This window comes from Hirundo rustica, chromosome 28 (genome assembly GCF_015227805.2).
Source record: "Hirundo rustica isolate bHirRus1 chromosome 28, bHirRus1.pri.v3, whole genome shotgun sequence".
Taxonomy (NCBI): Eukaryota; Metazoa; Chordata; class Aves; order Passeriformes; family Hirundinidae; genus Hirundo; species Hirundo rustica.
In genome coordinates, this window is record NC_053477.1 from 3,485,518 (window position 1) to 3,504,611 (window position 19,094).

At 50.5% G+C, this 19,094-nt stretch overlaps 2 protein-coding genes across 2 annotated transcripts in view; one reads left to right on the top strand and one right to left on the bottom strand.

Annotated features, from left to right (window-relative positions):
* LOXL2 (lysyl oxidase like 2) overlaps positions 1-6,590 on the top strand; it is a 58,787-nt gene extending 52,197 nt beyond the window's left edge. The window contains 4 exon segments of the mRNA XM_040087667.2: positions 2,124-2,239; positions 3,381-3,517; positions 4,566-4,677; positions 6,505-6,590. Coding sequence (XP_039943601.1) covers positions 2,124-2,239; positions 3,381-3,517; positions 4,566-4,677; positions 6,505-6,590 — 451 coding nt within the window.
* Positions 6,591-7,891: 1,301 nt separating this feature from the next.
* R3HCC1 (R3H domain and coiled-coil containing 1) lies at positions 7,892-18,567 on the bottom strand. Its single transcript, XM_040087603.1, is given in 12 exon segments — positions 7,892-9,334; positions 11,674-11,769; positions 13,434-13,504; positions 14,443-14,459; positions 14,461-14,508; positions 14,510-14,545; positions 14,547-14,613; positions 14,756-14,905; positions 15,227-15,422; positions 16,069-16,442; positions 17,015-17,152; positions 18,374-18,567. Coding segments are annotated over 12 exon segments (1,437 nt in total). The 5' UTR covers positions 18,469-18,567; the 3' UTR covers positions 7,892-9,185.
* Positions 18,568-19,094: the final 527 nt, after the last annotated feature.

The window sequence follows — 19,094 nt, forward strand, 5'->3', positions numbered from 1 at the left end:
CGCCTCAATCTTCCAGCCGAGCGTGTGAACAGCCCAGGGAGTGACTCAGGCATAGCTCAGGAACTGAGTCAGGCTCGAGAAGCTAAACTCGCATCAAATTCCTTGATTTGAGCCAAATCTGCCTCAAATCCACAGCTCAGCCTCGGGCCTGTGCTTTGCCTCCTGCCCTGGGAGCTCCTGCTTGGACGTGGAGCGGAATGAAAAACGGGAAAGACCCCGAGCAGGGAGTGAAAAATTATTTCATCCCGGCAGGTGGCGATTTCTGGATTTTAATTATTTTTAGTGAGGGGGAAAAGCAGGAAATAATTCTCCTCCCTTCCCTCTTTGCTCCTCCCCCACGTGTAAATCCGTGAGCAACGGTGGAGGTTGGAAGTGTTTAAGCCTTGATTATTTTTACAGCTGGAAAGGAGTGGATTTATGCACTTTTTTCTTTTTTTTTTTTTCTTTTTTCTTTTTCCCCCTAAGTTCTTAAGCAACCGGTTCTGAGTTAGGCCCAGTCTGTGCCTCGCTCTGAGCTGAGCTTTGCGGGGCTCCAGGGCTGGGATGGGCATTCCCAAAGCTGGGATAGGAACTCCTAGAGGTGGGGTAGGCATTCCCAAAGCTGGGATACCCATTCCCAAAGCTGGGATATCCATTTCCAAAACCAGAATATCCATTCCCAAACTGGGATATCCATTCCCAAAGCTGGGATAGGAATTCCTAGAGGTGAGGTAGGCATTCCCAAAGCTGGAACACCCATTCCCAAAGCTGGGATACCCATTCCCAAAGCTGGGCTATCCATTCCCAAAGCTGGGGGATACCCATTCCCAAAGCTGGAATACCCATTCCCAAAGCTGGGATATCCATTTCCAAACCTAGAATATCCATTCCCAAACTGGGATATCCATTCCCAAAGCTGAGATAACCATTTCCAAAGCTGGAATATCCATTCCCAAAGCTAGGACAGACATTCCCAAACAGATATCCATTCCCAAAGCTGGGATACCCATTCCCAAAGTTAGGACAGACACTCCCAAAGCTGGGATATCCATTCCCAAAGTTAGGACAGACACTCCCAAAGCTGGGATGTCTATTCCCAAAGCTGGGATATCCATTCCCAAAGCCGGGGTGGCACGGAGTGGTTTCAGGTCCCACTCCTGCTGTCTCCTGATCCCTCACGCCCTGGATTTGCTCCCGGTTCCCAGGCTGGGCTCCAATCCAAGGCGTTGCACCAGCATCACCCGCGCTGCCGTGCCCGGCCCTGACCACACGGAGCCACCCCTGGGCTTTAATCGGAGCTTCCAGCTCATCCCTGCTCTGCAGATCCGCGGGGTCCAGCTGGGCTAAAGCTCGGTTTGATTCTCTGCTGAGCCAGCAGCGGGGTTTAAAAACCCCCAGCGTCCTCTGAGTCCATCACCCAAACCCTGCTGGGGTCTGGCTTTGTTTATCTGGGATCTAAAACGCGGGCTCTGGGCTCTATCCTGACTTTTGCCGTGCCCGGCAAGCGCTGGAATGTTCCCCAGCGGGGCTGACTCCGACACATCCCAGCTTAAAACCGGGAAATGTCTCCTGGGTGAAAATCCAGCTCCGAGCAGTGGTGGGAGAACCCGCCCAGCTGTTGTGTTTTTGCTGATAAATTCACATTCTGTTCTCTGGTTCTGTTCTGCCCTAAAATGGATCATTGAAAGCAGCCAGGAGCTGGGCTGGGCACACCCAGGTGTGGAATATTCCTGGGAAATGAGGATGCTGTCGGCTCCGAGGGATGGTTTTTGGTGGATTTTTTTGCCCTTCCTGCCACATTAAAATAATTGTGATCACCCACAAAAAGTTGGAGCGAGGGTTTGATAAATGTCCCAGGCCACGGTTGGATGGAGCTTGGAGCAACCTGAGGCAACAGGAATTGTCCGCGCTGTGGGCAGGGATGGAACAAAATGATCCTTAAATCCCAACCAGGCTGGGATTCCATGCAAATAAATGCCAGGATGGGTGATGGAGCCATCATCCTCGGGAATATTTCCTGGCTGGACTTGTCCCACTCCTGCAGCTCCACCTCGGCTGGGAGTTAAAATTAATTCCAGGGGTAAATGAATTATTAATTACAATTAATTGTGCCCCGGGATGACCGCGCCTGTCTGTCGCCACAGGCACTACCACAGCATGGAGGTGTTCACCCACTACGACCTCCTGAACCTCAACGGCACCAAGGTGGCCGAGGGACACAAGGCCAGCTTCTGCCTGGAGGACACGGAATGCGAGGCAGGTCTGTGCCGCAGGGCCCCGTCCCGGGAATGCCGGCCCCTTCCCAAAGAGGCGACGGCTCCCGAGGGCTGGATGCGGCCTGGCAGGAGCCGGGAACCAGCCCTGGAGGGAGGGATGGATAAAGGATGGATGGAGGGATGGAATGGATTGATTGGATGGATGGAGGCATGGATGGGAAGGATGGATGGATGGATGGATGGATGGATGGATAAAGAATGGATGATGGATGGATAGATAAAGGATGAATGGATGGATGGATGGATGATGGATGATGGATGGATGATGGATGGATGGATAGATAAAGGATGGATGATGGATGGATAGATAAAGGATGAATGGATGGATGGATGGATGGATGATGGATGGATGGATGGATGGATGATGGATGGATGGATAGATAAAGGATGGATGGATAGATAAAGGATGGATGGATGGATGGATGATGGATGATGGATAGATAAAGGATGGATGGATGGATGGATGAGGATGGATGGATGGATGATGGATGGATGGATGATGGATGGATGGATAGATAAAGGATGGATGGATGGATGGATGATGGATGGATAGATAAAGGATGGATGGATGGATGCAGGGATGGATGGATAGATAAAGGATGGATGGATGGATGATGGATGGATAAAGGATAGCTAAAGAATGGATAAAAGTATGGACAGATGGATGGAGGGACGGATGGAGGGAGGGATGGATGGATGGATGGATGGATGGATGGATGATGGATGATGGATGATGGATGGATAAAGGATAGATAAAGAATGGATAAAAGTATGGACGGATGGATGGATGGAGGGATGGATGGATGGATGGGTGGATGATGGATGATGGATGGATGGGAACCCCCCAGGTCCCCCAACCACTTTTCCACCCTCACCTCCCTCCATCCCAACTCCGAGCTGCTCCAAACCCCCAGATTCTGCATTTTCTGCTCCCTACCAAGTGCAGAATTCCAAAAGAAGCCTCCAGCTGCTGGGCTTGGAAGGTGGCAGCTCCTCAAACCTCACCCCAAACACCACACCTGGATTTCACCACTGCCCACGGGGAACAACCAGGAATTTTCCGGGAATCCTGCTGCGGATTTAACGCTTTTTTGTTGTTGTTTTGCCTCCACCCTCCTCCCTCAGATGTGCAGAAACAGTACGAGTGCGCCAATTTTGGGGAGCAGGGGATCACGGTCGGCTGCTGGGACGTTTACCGGCACGACATCGACTGCCAGTGGATCGACATCACCGACGTCCCGCCCGGGGACTACCTCTTCCAGGTGGGAGGAGCAGCCTTTGTGACACCCCTGATGCTTTCATCTCACCCAGAGTTTACCAAATTTGTTCATTTGGCGCCTCCAGCTTCTGCTTGTGGAGGGATTGTATTCCCAGACGCCTCAAAGATAAAGGATTATCCACCAGGATAATCAACACACGCTCCCGAGGGAAAAAACAGGGCCCATGACTGCAGTTTGGAGATTAAAATCTTAAAAAAAATCCATGTCCAGCTAATCCTGGACGGGCCCAGCCCGGCTGATGTTGTTGACAGTGTTGTCACGTTCCCCAGAGCACAGCATCCCTCCTTTTGGAGCTGGCTGTAAGCAACATTCCCTGAATTTTGGGATTAAACCGTTCTGTTTGTGGTGGTTTTGTAGGAATTAGGGCCAGGCCTCCGTTCCGTGCCCACGGCGGGAATTCTCTGGGTCTAAAAGCAGCCACTGGCACTGGAGGGGAGGGAAAGGAGAGGAATTGTTTCTGTCTGAGCTGTGCGAAATGGAAAATGGGGATTTGGGGGGAGATTTTGGGACACAGGGGGAGGTGTGGTTGTGGTGAGCTAGAGATGGAGAGGGAAAGGCTGAGGGAATTGGGAATGTTCCCCTGGAGCAGGGAAAGGCTCCAGGGAGAGCTCCGAGCCCCTGGCAGGGCCCAAGGGGGCTGCAGGAGAGCTGGAGAGGGACTGGGGACAAGGACTGGAGGGACAGGACACAGGGAATGGATCCCACTGGGAAAGGGGAGGTTGGGCTGGGATTTTGGGAAGGAATTCCTGGCTGGGCTGGAATTCCCAGGGGAGCTGTGGCTGCCCCTGGATCCCTGGCAGTGCCCAAGGCCAGGCTGGGATAACCTGGGACAGTGGGAGGTGATTCCCTGACCGAGGTTTTATCCCCTGATCCGGCTTTATTCGCTTCATTCCTCTCTCTTTACGAAACGAACCGTATTTTCATTTTCTGCTAAAAAAAAACCAAAAAAAAAAAAAAGCTGTGAAAAATAAAACCCAAACTGATTCTGCATCCTGCCAAATCCCCCTCTGAACAACTCCACCCCTCCCAGGTCGTGATCAACCCCAACTACGAGGTGGCGGAGTCGGATTATTCCAACAACGTCATGAAATGCCGGAGCCGCTACGACGGGCAGCGCATCTGGATGTACAACTGCCACATAGGTGAGGCTGGCGATCCTCCAGGGATGCTCCAGGGATTCCTCTCCGACGGGGAATTCCGTGTTTTCGAAAAGCTCCGGGTGCGATCCCGGAGCCGGCGCAAGGGGGGAGTTCCTCCTTCCCGAAATCAGATTATTTGGCCAATTCGTGGGATCTCTTCGGAGCACAAAGCTTCTCTTGGAAAAACAAAGGAAGCAGTGGAAAGAAAAAAAAAAAAAAAAAAAAAAAAAAGTAAAAATAAAAAAAAATTAAAAAATTAAAAAGAAAAATAAAAAATTTAAAAAATAGAATATAAATAAAAATAAAGAATAAAATAAAAAATAAAAGGAGCCCATCGTGCCAGGCAGGAATTAAAATGTCCCTGCAGTGTCAGGGAAATCTCTGTTTTCTTGGAAGGATATTTGAAATATTATCATTTGCTTTTTTCGTTTTTGGTCGTGGAAATATCAGAGCCAAACCCATTCAAGTTTGGCTTAGTCCACTGTCAAAACCATTAAAAATGGAATTAACTCGAGGGCTTTTCAGGACTTTTTACCACAAAAAATGAATTAACGCAACTGCCTGCCCAGCTCCAAATAAAAAATTCCCTTCTTCAAGGAATGTTTTTCCTGGAAGAAAAAAAAAAAGAAATCCACGTAACCACTGATTTTTTTCTCATTATTTTGTTGGGATTTTAGCAGAAAACTCTCGCCTTGTGTGTCACATTTCGGGTTGTGACCTAGTTCAGGAAAGTGAAGCCCGTTCCAGCTTCGCTTTCCAGCCGGGAGAGAATTCTGGTTAAAAACAAAAGGTTTTAAAGTTTCATTTTGTCCTAGTTAGAGCGAAATTAGGGTTTGGTTCTGGTTCAGACAGAGCCCACACGCCCTCACAGGCCTTGTTAGGCCTCGCTTTATTTTTTAAGCCCCAAACCAGTGAAATTTGGGGAATTCGGGATTTCCAAATCCACAAAGACCAACCCAGTTCTCCTGGGGACTCCTGGCTGTGCCAGTCAGGGCGAGACTTAATTAAACCTTCATTTAATTAACCCCAGACCTTGCGGCCCTGCATTTCCGGGGTGCCGCTTCTGCCCAATCCCGATATTCCCAAGTGTTTTCCCTGCTCTCACAGAATTCCCAAGAGCTTTTCCCTGCTCTCCCGATATTCCCAAGAGCTTTTCTCCACTCCCCCAATGTTCCCAAGTATTTTTTCCCTGCTCTCCCGATATTCCCAAATGTTTTTCCCCACTCTCCCAATGTCCCCAAGTGTTTTTCCCTGCTCTCCCAGTTTTCCCAAGTATTTTTCCTTGCTCTCCCGATGTTCCCAAGCCCTTTTCCCTGTTCTCCCAGTTTTCCCCAGTGTTTTTCCCCACTCTCCCGGTTTTCCCAAATTTTTTTCTCTGCTCTCCTGATTCCAAAGTTTTCCCTGCTCTCCCAATGTCCTGAGTGTTTTCCCTGCTCCCCAATGTTCCCAAGCTTTTCCTGTTCTGGTTTCCTGAGTGTTTTTCCTGCTCTCCCGCTGTTCCCAAGTGTTTTCCCTGCTCTCACGGTTTTCCGAGTGTTTTCCTCCCCTCCCGTTTTTCCCGAGTGTTTTTCCCCACTCCCGCTGTTCCGAGTGTTTTTCCCTGCTCTCCCGCTTTTCTCGAGTGTTTTTCCTCACTCTCCCGCTTTTCCCGAGTGTTTTTCCTCACTCTCCCGTTTTTCCCGAGTGTTTTTCCCTGCTCTCCCACTTCTCCCGAGTGTTTTTCCCCACTCTCCTGTTTTTCCCGAGTGTTTTTCCTCCCTCTCCCGCTGTTCCCGAGTGTTTTTCCCCGCTCCAGCTGACCCCCCCTGCTCTCCCCCGTGGCTTTTCCAGGCGGTTCCTTCAGCGAGGAGACGGGAGCAGGAAGTTCGAACCACTTCAGGGGACCTCACAAATACACGTCGTCTCGGCCCGGTTAGAATTCCCACTAATTTAAGGCAGCCAGGACTCCTCCTGCTCCGGCCCTTCCCCGAACCACTTGCACCCCCAGGAGCTCGAGCCTCAATCCGGCTCGGAATTTCAGGTGGATCATCTCCCCGGAAGAATCCTCTCCCTTCCCGGTTAGGTGCTGGAGGGCCACCCCCTCGGTGCCTCCTGGCCATTTCCAGCTCTCCTCAGCCTCCAGCTCTCTTCGCCCGTTCCAAAGGCTCCTCCCCGCTGTTTTTCGCATCCCGCAGCAGCTCCTACGCCTCCGCGCCTCCTTCTGGGCGGCCCAGCCCCCCCAGAAAAAGTGCCTTTATCCTTCGTTTCCGAGGCATGTCTTTGTGGGGAATCCTCAGCTCCTTTGTCCACTCCCCTCTTTGTGCTGGCTGCTTCCTGCCACTCCTCAGCGCCGACTCCCGCTTGGCAAGGAAAGGAAAAGAAGGAAAGGGGGAAAAAAAAAAAACCCAAATAAAAAAGGAATAAAAGGAAAAAAAAAAAAAAAAAAAGGAGCAGCTTGTTGTGAGCGGAACAGCGTAAAGCTGAATTTAATACCGCAGTGAAAACGCTTGGATCCAACAACCGCCGCGCTCCGGAGGGGAGCCAAGGCAGAACACGGAATTCACCAGGAATTCGTTTCATTTCATTTCATTGGAATTCATTTAATTCATTTCATTTAATTTCAACCCAGAGTCATTCATTTCACCTGGAATTCATTTCATTTCACCCGGAATTCATTTCATTTCATTTCACCCGGAATTCATTTCATTTCACACAGAATTCATTTCATTTCATTTCACACGGAATTAATTTCATTTCACACAGAATTCATTTCATTTCACCTGGAATTCATTTCATTTCATTTCATTTCACACAGAATGCATTAATTTCATTTCATTTCACCACCTGGAATTCATTTCATTTCATTTAATATTACTTAATTTCATTTCACCCGGAATTCATTTCGTTTCATTTCACACGGAATTCATTCATTTCACACGGAATTAATTTCATTTCACCCAGAATTCATTTCATTTCATTTCACATGGAATTCATTAATTTCATTTCATTTCACACGGAATTCATTCATTTCACCCAGAATTCATTCATTTCACATGGAATTAATTTCATTTCACCCAGAATTCATTTCATTTCATTTCATTTCATTTCATTTCATTTCACAAGGAATTCATTTCATTTCACCCGGAATTCATTTCATTTCACACGGAAGCCATTCATTTCACCCGAAACTCATTTCATTTCACCCGGAATTCATTTCATTTCACACGGAAGCCATTCATTTCACCCGAAACTCATTTAATTTCATTTCATTTCACACAGAATTCATTTCATTTCATTCCACGCGGAATCAGAGCTCCCTGAACTCGGCAGATTCCCGGGGCTGAGGTTGGGAATTCCCACCCCAGCGGCTGCTGTGCCCATCCCAGAGCCACCCCCTGACTGGAGATTCCATCTTTTTTTATTATTATTATTTTTAAAGGATGAATTTGAATCCTCGTGCACGGGGAATTCCTGGCTCCCGTCCCCCCCTTCCCAGGGATCTGCTCCTGTGGGAATTCCCTCTGTTTGTCTGAGGACACACTTTGCTACAGAGCTCCAAGAAAAACCTTTTTTCCCTGGGGAAGAAAGAAAAAAAAAAAAAAATCACTTTAGGAGCCCTCGGTGTATTTCTCCTGGAAGTTTGGGGTGGTTTTTCCTCCCCTTTCTACAACCAGAAATTATCTGAAATTCCAGCTGATTCCACAGGGGAATTCCAGCCGGCTGCCAAGCGTCCCCCAAACCCCCCCTCACAGGGACGGTGCGAGGCTTGGAGAAACGCAGGGAATATTCCGAGGATTTCCCACTTCTCCAGTGGTCCGGAGGGCAAAGGAAACCAGCCCGGACCCGCCGGCAAAACCGGAAATTCCATTTCTGCCCGGGAATTCCAGACGGGAGCGCCAGCAGAGCCCGGGATGGGGGTGGAAGCTGATTTTAACCCTGGGCGAATCAGCACAGGCAAATCCTGGGGTTTTGGGGGTTTTTTTCCCCCGCTAAGGAGCAAATCCCAACTTTCCTCACCGACAGGGGAAGCTCAGGCTCTCGAAACTCTGTAAGTAAGGGGGGGAAAAAAAAAATCCCCCAAAACTCGGATTTCACCGCCTGTCAAGTTTTCTGAACAGCAACAACAAACGTGGAACAGATTTTCCAAAATTCTGGCCAAAAAAAAAAAAAACCCCAAAAAAATCCAATTTTCTCACCCTCCATGCCTTTTTTTTTTTTTTTTCCTTTTTTTTTTAATGGAAAACAAAGCAGGAATAAGGAATAAAGAACCACTCTCCCTCCTTATTCCCACAGCCAAGAATTCCAGCACTTCCCAGGGTGGGGAAAAAAAAAAACAAACAAACAAACAAAAAAAAAACCCCAACAAAGAAAACTTTTCCCATTCCCCCAACTTTTCCAAGCTTGGCGCTTGATCCATAAAGGAGCAGCTCCCGCTCCGTGGGCGCCGCCTGCTCCGCGTTTAACGGCACAGCCACGCTCATCTCTTTTTGTTTTGATTTTTTTGGGAGGATTTTTTTTTTGGGGGGGGGGGATTATTCCTCCTGATCCAAAGATTCTGGCTGGAGAACTTCAGTCCCTGCTGCTTCCTGCTGCCTGTGTTTCCAGCCCAGGGCGTGGGACACCAATCTCCTGGCCACCGCTGCGTCCGTCTGCGGCCTCTCTTTTCCCAGCTGAAGGAGTTCTAGGGGGGAAAAAAAAAAAAAGGGAAAAAAAAAAATCGGAAAAAAAATTTTAACCCAGCTGGGGTTTGGTCAGAGGAAATTCGTGGTTAAATCCCAAAAATCTGATTTTTTTTTTTTTGGTTATCGGCGGCAGATCTTTCGGTCTCTGTGAATAAATTGTGGGGTGGTTTTTTTTTTTCTTTCTGGGAGATGGAATTCCCGCGTTTTGCAGTGGAGTTGTTTGGTGGCTTCGGGTCGCTTCTGCTGTTGGAGGGGGAAAATTGTTCCTCGTCCTCTTCCAGGAATCGTTCCTGAGAAAATTCCCATTCCCAAAAAATTCCATTCCCAAAAAAATCCCGTTCCCAAAAAACCCATTCCCAAAAAATCCCATTCCCAAAAAAATCCCTCCCAAAAAAACCCCGGGCCCAAAAAAGCCCAGCCAAAAAAGAAAAGCCCAAAAAACCCAGGCCAAAAAAGCCCCAAAAAAACCCCAGGCACAAAAACCCCAGGCCCAAAAAAAAGCCCAGCCAAAAAAACGCCAGGCCCAAAAAAGCCCAGCCCAAAAAAGCCCAGGCCCAAAAAAGCCCAGGCCCAAAAAAGCCCAGGCCCCAAAAAAAGCCCAGGCCCAAAAAAGCGCAGGCCCAAAAAAAGCCCAGGCCCAAAAAAGCCCAGGCCGAAAAAAGCCCAGCCCAAAAAAACCCAGGCCCAAAAAACGCAGGCCCAAAAAAGCCCAGCCAAAAAAAACCCAGGGCCCAAAAAAACGCCAGGCACAAAAAAGCTCAGGCCAAAAAAGCCCATCCAAAAAAATCCCACCCAAAAAATCCCATTCCCAACAAAAATCCCATTCCCAAAAAATTCCCATTCCCAAAAAAATCCCATTCCCAAAAATCCCATTTCCCAAAAATTCCCATTCCCAAAATTCCACCCCCAAATCCCATTCCCAAAAATCCCATTTCCCAAAAAATCCCATTCCCAAAAAAATCCCATCCCAAAAAATCCCATCCAAAAAACCCCCATTCCCAAAAAATCCCATTCCCAAAAAATCCCATATCCCAAAAAATCCCATTCCCAAAAAATCCCATTCCCAAAAAAATCCCATTCCCAAAAAAATCCCATTCCCACCCTCCCATCCCCTGTGAAAACCCGGGGAATTCACCCATTAAAATTTATCCACATAAAGCTCGATCCCAACCGAAACTCCTCAAAACCAGCTGTGGAAATCCTTGGAAAACAGCAACGAAAAGGGAAAAAAAAAAACCCGAAAATCTGCATTTTTAAACGACATCTAAATATTCCAGTGACTTGGGAAGCCCCCTGCGTTTTTTTTGGGATCGCCGCGATTCCATCTGCAAGGAATAAGATAACCCCCGAATTTTGCCGAGTGCACAATAATTTGGATTTTGGGGGCGAATTAATTAATCCCGCCTCGATTTGCAGTTGTGATCCACACAGCAAGGGCGGCTCTGCTTTTTGTTCTTCCAGAAGTTTCAGTCATTTTAAAAAAAATAATAATAATAATTAGAATTTAGAAAGAGACGCTGTCAGCCGATCAAAATCCCAATTTGTGTATGAAAAATAATCAGTTGAAACCAGTTATGGTTAATTATTATATTTAATGATTACTTTTAATTGAACCCGATTCAGAAGAGTGAATAAATGAAAAAAAAATAATTAAAAACCAGATGCAGGGGAGGTGCAAATGAAGCAAATTTTTGGGTGTTTCCTTTAAATCCAGCAGTGCTGAAAGACTCGGGAATTTTACCGGTGTGACAGCGCTCCATTAAAACATTAAAAATTGGAATTTATCCCGACTCCAGGGAGCTGGAAAAATCCCAGGAATCGTCGGTTCAGAGTCTGTGCTGCTGCTGAGGTTCACGGCTTTGCTTTCCTGTGGCAACTGGACCCTGATCAATCTGATTGAAATTAATTTAATCCATGATCAATCGATCAATCAATCGATCGACGGCTCAGCTTCACCGTTTCTCCTTCCTGAATAAAATCATGCCAACCACGAGCTCGGGTTTGTCTCCTTTGGGGGGAAAAGAGGGGAGAGAAAATTCCTGGGAAATTCGGTGGCTTGGCTTTCCGAAAAAATAAAAAAAAAATAAAATTCCAGCACATCCCTTCCCTTCCAAATCCCCAAAGAGAGCGGAAAAATTCACAGCGAAAAAGCGAAATTTAAATCTGAATTCCAGCAAAACTCCACGCCGCAGCTGGAAAAAATAAAATAAAATCAGCCAGGAAACGAACCGGTCCCCAAAATGAATTTCCACATGGATTTGTCACCTGGGCCGGGTGCGGAGCGGGAAACGGAAAAAACGTGGGATAAATTCAGGGAAGCGTGGGAATTCTGCCTTACTCGGTCTCTGGAGAGCTCTGATCCGCGATTGTCTCGTGGCGTGGATCAGGGGCCGGATCTTCAGGCACGGATAACGGCGGCCCAGGGCTTGGGATGCTGCAAGGGAACGGAAACTTCTGGAATTCGCCCCCCCCCCAAAAAAATCCCGATTACGGCGCGAGAACGTTCGACAGTCGGAGCCTTTGCTCAAGGCTCGGGCCGAAGCCGCGGGAGGAACGGCAAAAAAAAAAAAAGAGATTTAAACGCTCTTTTCGAAGAATCTCGGCGCTTTTAGAGGAAATCCCGAATGGAAAAAGCAGGATCTGGTGGGATATTGGGATGCAGGAGGATGGGAACCCCTCCAGGGCTGGCTCTGAGCTGAACTCGGGGCCAAAAAAAATGAGTTTACACAGAATTTTGGTGCCATCCCGCTCCCAGTGTCCCTGGGAGGTGATTGGGTGTTTGCAGGAATTTTTTGGGGTGTTTGCAGGAATTTTTTGGGCGTTTGCAGGAATTTTTTTGGGCGTTTGCAGGAATTTTTTGGATGCTTGCAGGAATTTTTTGGATGTTTGCAGGAATTTTTTGGGGTGTTTGCAGGAATTTTTTGGATGTTTGCAGGAATTTTTTTGGATGTTTGCAGGAATTTTTTGGATGCTTGCAGGAATTTTTTGGACGTTTGCAGGAATTTTTTGGGGTGTTTGCAGGAATTTTTTTGGATGTTTGCAGGAATTTTTGGATGCTTGCAGGAATTTTTTGGATGTTTGCAGGAATTTTTTTAGGTGCGTGCAGGAATTTTTTGGATGTTTGCAGGAATTTTTTGGGGTGTTTGCAGGAATTTTTTGGGGTGTTTGCAGGAATTTTTTGGATGTTTGCAGGAATTTTTTTGGATGTTTGCAGGAAATTTTTTGGATGTTTGCAGGAAATTTTTTGGATGTTTGCAGGAATTTTTTTAGGTGCGTGGAGGAATTTTTGGATGTTTGCAGGAGGAATTTTTTTGGACGCTTGCAGGAATTTTTTTGTGAGTTTGCAGGAATTTTTCAGGGGTTTGCAGGAATTTTTTTGAGTTTGCAGGAATTTTTTTGGACGTTTGCAGGAATTTTTTTGTGAATTTTCAGGAATTTTTTGGGGGTTTTCAGGAATTTTTTTGGATGATGTTTGCAGGAATTTTTTGGGGATGTTTGCAGGAATTTTTTGGATGATGTTTGCAGGAATTTTTTTGGGGTGTTTTCAGGAATTTTTTTGGGGTGTTTGCAGGAATTTTTTTGGATGTTTGCAGGAATTTTTCAGGGGTTTGCAGGAATTTTTTTTGGTGAGTTTGCAGGAATTTTTTTGGATGTTTGCAGGAATTTTTTTGTGAGTTTGCAGGAATTTTTGGGGGTGTTTGCAGGAATTTTTTTGAGTTTGCAGGAATTTTTTTGAATGCTTGCAGGAATTTTTTGGATGTTTGCAGGAATTTTTTTGGATGATGTTTGCAGGAATTTTTCAGACGCTTGCAGGAATTTTTTTGGATGATGTTTGCAGGAATTTTTTTTCCCGGTTATAAAACCCTCCCAAAAAAATGGGAAAAATAAGTGAAAAACCATCATCATCTGTAACTCCACACAGGCGCAGCCAAGGCGGTCAAAACCCGGCTGCCGCGTCCCATCCCTGAAATTCCAACTCCCTCCCGGGAAAAATGAAAATTAAACGGGACGAGCCCAAGGAAATCCCAGTGCAAACCAGTTCAGGGCACTGGGAAGGGGCTGGGGAGCTCTGGGACGCCTCAATCCCACCCCAAATACCTGCGGAGAGGCTGGAAAAGATCCCCAGGGCGTGGGTGTCGTCCACCCACTGGATTTTGAAGCCGCTCTCGCTGCAGGGAAAGAGAAAAATCCGAATTATTGGCAAGGAAGAGGAAGCTCCCGGTGAAAAACCCAGGAGGGGTTCCGCTGGGTTTTATGGGGACGGTTGGGTGTTCCCAAAGCGTCATTCCCCTTTTAAACGGAGGGGGGAAAAGGGCAGGAAAAGAAGGAGAAGAGGACAAAAAAAGGACGTTAAATGTGCCCTTCTCGAGGCCACGATGCGAAATGACCCCAAAATTCCCCTTTTCCTCTCAAAACCCAACCTCGGTTGTCAGGGATTGGCTTCCAGCACCAAATATTGTTATTTTTGAAGGTCTGAAGTGAAGGAAATGCCCCCTTGAGGCAGACGAAGAGGAGAAGGCGAAAATAAAATTCAGAATTTGGGGTGCCTGAACCCTGGAGTAAAGCTGGGCTTTAAACCAGACCTAAACTGTAGAAAATGCTCTTTTGAGGCAGAAAAAGAGGGAAAGGTGAAACTAAAATTCAGAATTTGGTACCAGTGCCCTGGAGTAGAGCTGGGCTTTAAACTGCAAGAAAATCTTATGTGAGGCACACAGAGAGGGGAAGGTGAAACTGAAATTCAGAATTTGGGTACCAGAGCCCTGGAGTAGAGCTGGGCTTTAAACTGCAGGAAAATCTCATCTGAGGCACACAGAGGGGAAGCGAAACTGAAATTCAGAATTTGGGTGCCCAAACCCTGGAGCAGAGAGCTGGGCTTTAAACCAGACCTAAACTGCAGGAAAATCTTATTTGAGGCAGAAAAAGAGGGGAAGGTGAAGCCAAAATTCAGAATTTGGGTGCCCGAACCCTGGAGTAGAAGCTGGGCTTTAAACCAGACCTGAATCTTGTCTGAGGCACACAGAGAGGGGCAGGCGAAGCAAAATTTGGGGATTTTGTGTCCAGTCCCCGGGCTGACCGCGCTCCCTCGGGCTCCCGGGCAGGAACTCACTGGAAATCCGCGAACATTTCCCACCAGATCCTCGGTTTTCAGGGATGAGGGGAATTCGTAGATCTCGGGTGACGTGGCCCAGGTCCCCCTCGTGATCGCGCCCTATCTCCGTAGCTGGAACATTCCACGCTGATCCTCTCGATGCTGACGTCCTTCACCGTCAGGTCCCCACGATCTGCGAGAATTAAAAACACAAAACCCGAGATCCGGGGGGTCGAGTTTCACCCTCTCAGAGCCCAACCCTCGCTCCAAACCTCCCGGGGCACGGAATTTCCTTCCTTTTCCCTCTTTTTTTCCCCGAATTTCTCCCCAAATCACCTCTGCCAGGAGCTCAGCCGTGCAGTCGTCCTCCAGGCCGCTCGGCCTCGTCCCCTCTCCGTCCCCCGCGGCCAAATCCAGGCTCCTGCACAGCTCCTGCGCCACGTCCGAGCTTTCTCTGTCCTCCCTCTCCCTCCCCGGGAACCTCGGGAAACGCCGGGATCACCCACCACGGAGCAGCTCAGGAGCCTCACCCGGCTCTTCCAGAACGTTCTGGAGAGGTTTTTGCTCCACCTCAGCTGCGCCCGGCTTCTCCTGCTCCGGCGTGGAAAAACTCCCCGGGGTTCCCTCGGCATTCCCGGGACGCTGCTGCTCCGCAGGACGGGATTTGCTCTCCAGGCTCTGGATTTGCGGATTTCTTCCTGCTGCTCTGGGATTCCGGTTTTCCGGAGGTTCAGGCACGGCCGGGTCCGTCCAGCTGCCAGCGCGTTTTTCCCAAGGGAAGGAGCTGCTCCCGCGCTCCCACCCCAGGGAAGCGCGGCACGGTCGGTTCTCCTCTCTGGGCCGAGCCTGGAATTCGCTGCATCCCGCGGCGGATTCCTGCTCCTCGGCTTGGGGCGGGCGTTTGCCCAGGGAACGGGAACAGTCTTGATCCTGCTCACAGGAATCCCGGCTGTTCCCGAGGGACGGCGCCTTTCCACCGTGCACAGGATGCTCGGCGCTGCCTTTTCCCGGAATATTCTCCTCTTTCCCAGGAACATTCTCCTCTTTCCCAGGAACATTCTCCTCTTCTCCAGGAATATTCTCCTCTTCTCCAGGAATATTCTCCTCTTTCCCAGGAATATTCTCCTCTTCTCCAGGAATATTCTCCTCTTTTCGCGGAATATTCTCCTCTTTTCCAGGAATATTCTCCTCTTCTCCAGGAATATTCTCCTCTTTCCCAGGAATATTCTCTTTTCCCAGAATATTCTCCTCTTTTCGCGGAATATTCTCCTCTTCTCCAGGAAAGATTCTCCTCTTTCCCAGGAATATTCTCCTCTTTTCGCGGAATATTCTCCTCTTCTCCAGGAATATTCTCCTCTTCTCCAGGAATATTCTCCTCTTTCCCAGGAATATTCTCCTCTTTTCGCGGAATATTCTCCTCTTTTCGCGGAATATTCTCCTCTTCTCCAGGAATATTCTCCTCTTTTCGCGGAATATTCTCCTCTTTCCCAGGAATATTCTCCTCTTTTCGCGGAATATTCTCCTCTTCGCCAGGAAGATTCTCCTCTTTCCCAGGAATATTCTCTTTCCCAGGAATATTCTCCTCTTTTCCCAGAATATTCTCCTCTTTCCCAGGAATATTCTCCTCTTTTCGCAGAATATTCTCCTCTTCTCCAGGAATATTCTCCTCCTCGAGCTCCTGCTCCTTCCCAGGCCTGCCTCCACCCTTTCCCACCTCCTGCTGCCCGTCCCCGCTGGAATTCTTGGGGCGGCTCTCTCCTCCCGGAGCCGCCTCGCCGCCGTCGCTCTCCCGCTCCCTCCAATTCGCCTTTTTCCGGATCCCTTTGGGCACGTACAGGGCTCTGTCCTGCTTCTTCCTGGGAGGCCTGGAGATCCTTCCCGAGCCCACGGAGGAGCGGGAATTGTCCCCGTGGGCCAGCCGGGTGCCCCGGCCCCCCCGGCCCCAGGGCGCCGCCGGCCGCTGGCTCCGAGCCGCGCCGCTCCCGGCTTTTTGGTCGCCCGCGGCCTCGTTGGGAAGCCTGGGAAGGAGGGGGATGAGGAGAGGTGAGCGGAGGGGATGTGGGGTTTTCCAGAGCCCAGGGATGTGGGGTTTTCCAGAGGGAAAGGGGGGGGGCGGGGGGGAAAGCATTGAAGAATTCCCAGAGGGAAAAATCCCGCCGTTCATCGGGGTCTGGGACATGGTGGCTTTGTGCTCGATCCGAGGGGTGGAGACCCTCTGGAGCGGGGCTGGGAGAGCTGGGAATGTTCCCCTGGAGCAGGGAAAGGCTCCAGGGAGAGCTCAGAGACAATTCCAGGGCCCAGAGGGGCTCCAGGAGAGCTGGAGAGGGGCTGGGGACAAGGGCTGGAGGGACAGGACACAGGGAACGGCTCCCACTGGGAAAGGGGAGATTGGGGTGGGATTTTGGGAAGGAATTCCTGGCTGGGCTGGAATTCCCAGATTTGCTGTGGCTGCCCCTGGATCCCTGGCAGTGCCCAAGGCCAGGCTGAGAGTGGGAGGTGTCCCCCGAAGGTGACAAAGGCCGGCACTGGGATGAGTTTCAGGTCCTTTTCCCGAACCATTCCAGGATTCCAGGCTCGTCTCCAAGCTCACCTGACGGCCGAGTGACAAATGACCGTCCTCCTCCTCCAGCCCTCTCCCACCGAGAAGCTGCTCAGCAATTCCATGTTTTCCACGGTCCGATGGATCAGGTACCGGAGGCGGCTGGACAGGGGCGGGAACAGGAGCACCCTGAGAGGAGAGAGGCCTCAGGGAGTCAGAAACATCGGGAAAAATTTAACAACCCCGTCCCCAAGGCATTCCCAGCACGGGATTTAAATCAGGGGGAAAAAAAAACAAAGCCAAGAAGGGTTTGATGGAATTAAAGAGCACAATTCCCGCAATTCCCAGATTTGCAGCGGGACACGTTTTAAATTTTAAAACGGACCCCAAGGGCTTGGCCTGGGCTCTCATTCCTGCAGTCTCCATGTGGGAAAAGCTGGGAAGCACCAGCAGGAAGCTGCTCCTGATCCCCTCCCTCCACAAGTCCCGAGTTCCCCACTCCGAGCACGCTCCAGGAATGAACCGAGAAGGGATAAATAAATAAAACTCCGGGTTCAACATCACCGCCGTCACACGCGGCTCTGTCCCCGCACGGGGAATTTCTCTGCCAAATATTTTATTAAAAAAAAAAAAGGAGCGAAACAAATATTTCAGGTAACAAAAAGCGAGCTGAGCTGAGCTCCCCTGCTCCTGCCCAGCACCATCGGCACACATCCAGGTGAACCCAGGCTGAGCAGGAGCGGCTGTAAAAGCCACAAAACTCCTCCTGAAGGAGGGACCAGAGGAGAGGATCCAGCGTTTGGGGGTTCCTCATCCAGCCCCCAAACTCTGCTGCTTTCAGCCCAGGAAAACCAGGAGAAGCGCGAGGCCAAAATGCCGAGGTGTCCCTGGTGCTGCCCCGGCGGTGGGGATGGGTCACCCCCGGTCACAACGGGGTCACCTCTGGTCACCCCTGGTCACCTCCTGGTCACTCTGGTTACCCCTGGTCACTCCCTGGTCACTGTGGTCACCCCCTGGTCACTCTGGTCACCTCCTGGTAACTCTGGTCACACCTGGTCACCCCCTGGTCACCTCCTGGTCACTCTGGTCACCCCCGGTCACCCCCGGTCACCCCTGGTCACCTCCTGGTCACTCTGGTCACACCTGGTCACCCCTGGTCACTGTGGTCACCCCCTGGTCACACCTGGTCACCCCCTGGTCACTGTGGTCACCCCTGGTAACTCTGGTCACCCCCAGCCACCCCCGGTCACCTCCTGGTCACTCTGGTTACCCCCGGTCACCCCCGGTCACCCCCTGGTCACTCTGGTCACCCTCAGTCACACCTGGTCACAACCGGGTCACCTCTGGTCACCTCCTGGTCACTCTGGTCACCCCCGGTCACCCCCGGTCCCCCCCAGCCCTGTCACCCACCGCTGGTGCTGCCCCTGCACCATGAAGTTCTCCAGCTCCTCCGCGATCCTGCCCACGAACTCATCCTCGGTGGGCGACAGGAAAACGCCATCCATGGAGCGCAGCGCCAGGGTGGCGGCGAGGGCAGCCTGCCCAGGGACACGGGGACACACGTGGAGGGACACGGGGACACACGTGGAGGGAGGGACGGCCGCAAACCCCCGCCCGTGGGTGCCGAGCATCCCCTACAAACCTCACCCGCTCCCCGTGCTGCTCTGCACCCCGTTATCCCCCTGTCCTGGCCACCCCAAACCCCCCCCTTCCTGGGAATCCCCAAATCCCCCATCCCCGGCCACCCCCAGCCCCTCTGCACCCCGTTATCCCTTTTCCAGGAGTCTCCATCCCGCTCTCTGCACCCCCTCTCTTCTCCCTGCTCCTCCTCCTCCTCCCAGCGCACCCCCAGTGCCACGTGCTGCCTCCTGTCCCCGTCACCATCATCACCATCACCATCATCACCATCCCCACCATCACCGCCCCGACCCCCGCAGCCCCCGCGCCCCCCGCTCCCGCACCCCCCGTGTCCCCCCCGGGCTCCGGCCGCCCCCTCCGGGGTCCCCCCGCGTCCTCACCGCCAGGCCCGGCCCAGCAGCGGATGCCGCTGCGGCGCCTGCGCCCGGTCCCGGCTCCTCCTGCCCGCTGCTGGCTCCTCCCGCCCGGCCCCGGCTCCTCCCGCCCCGTCCCG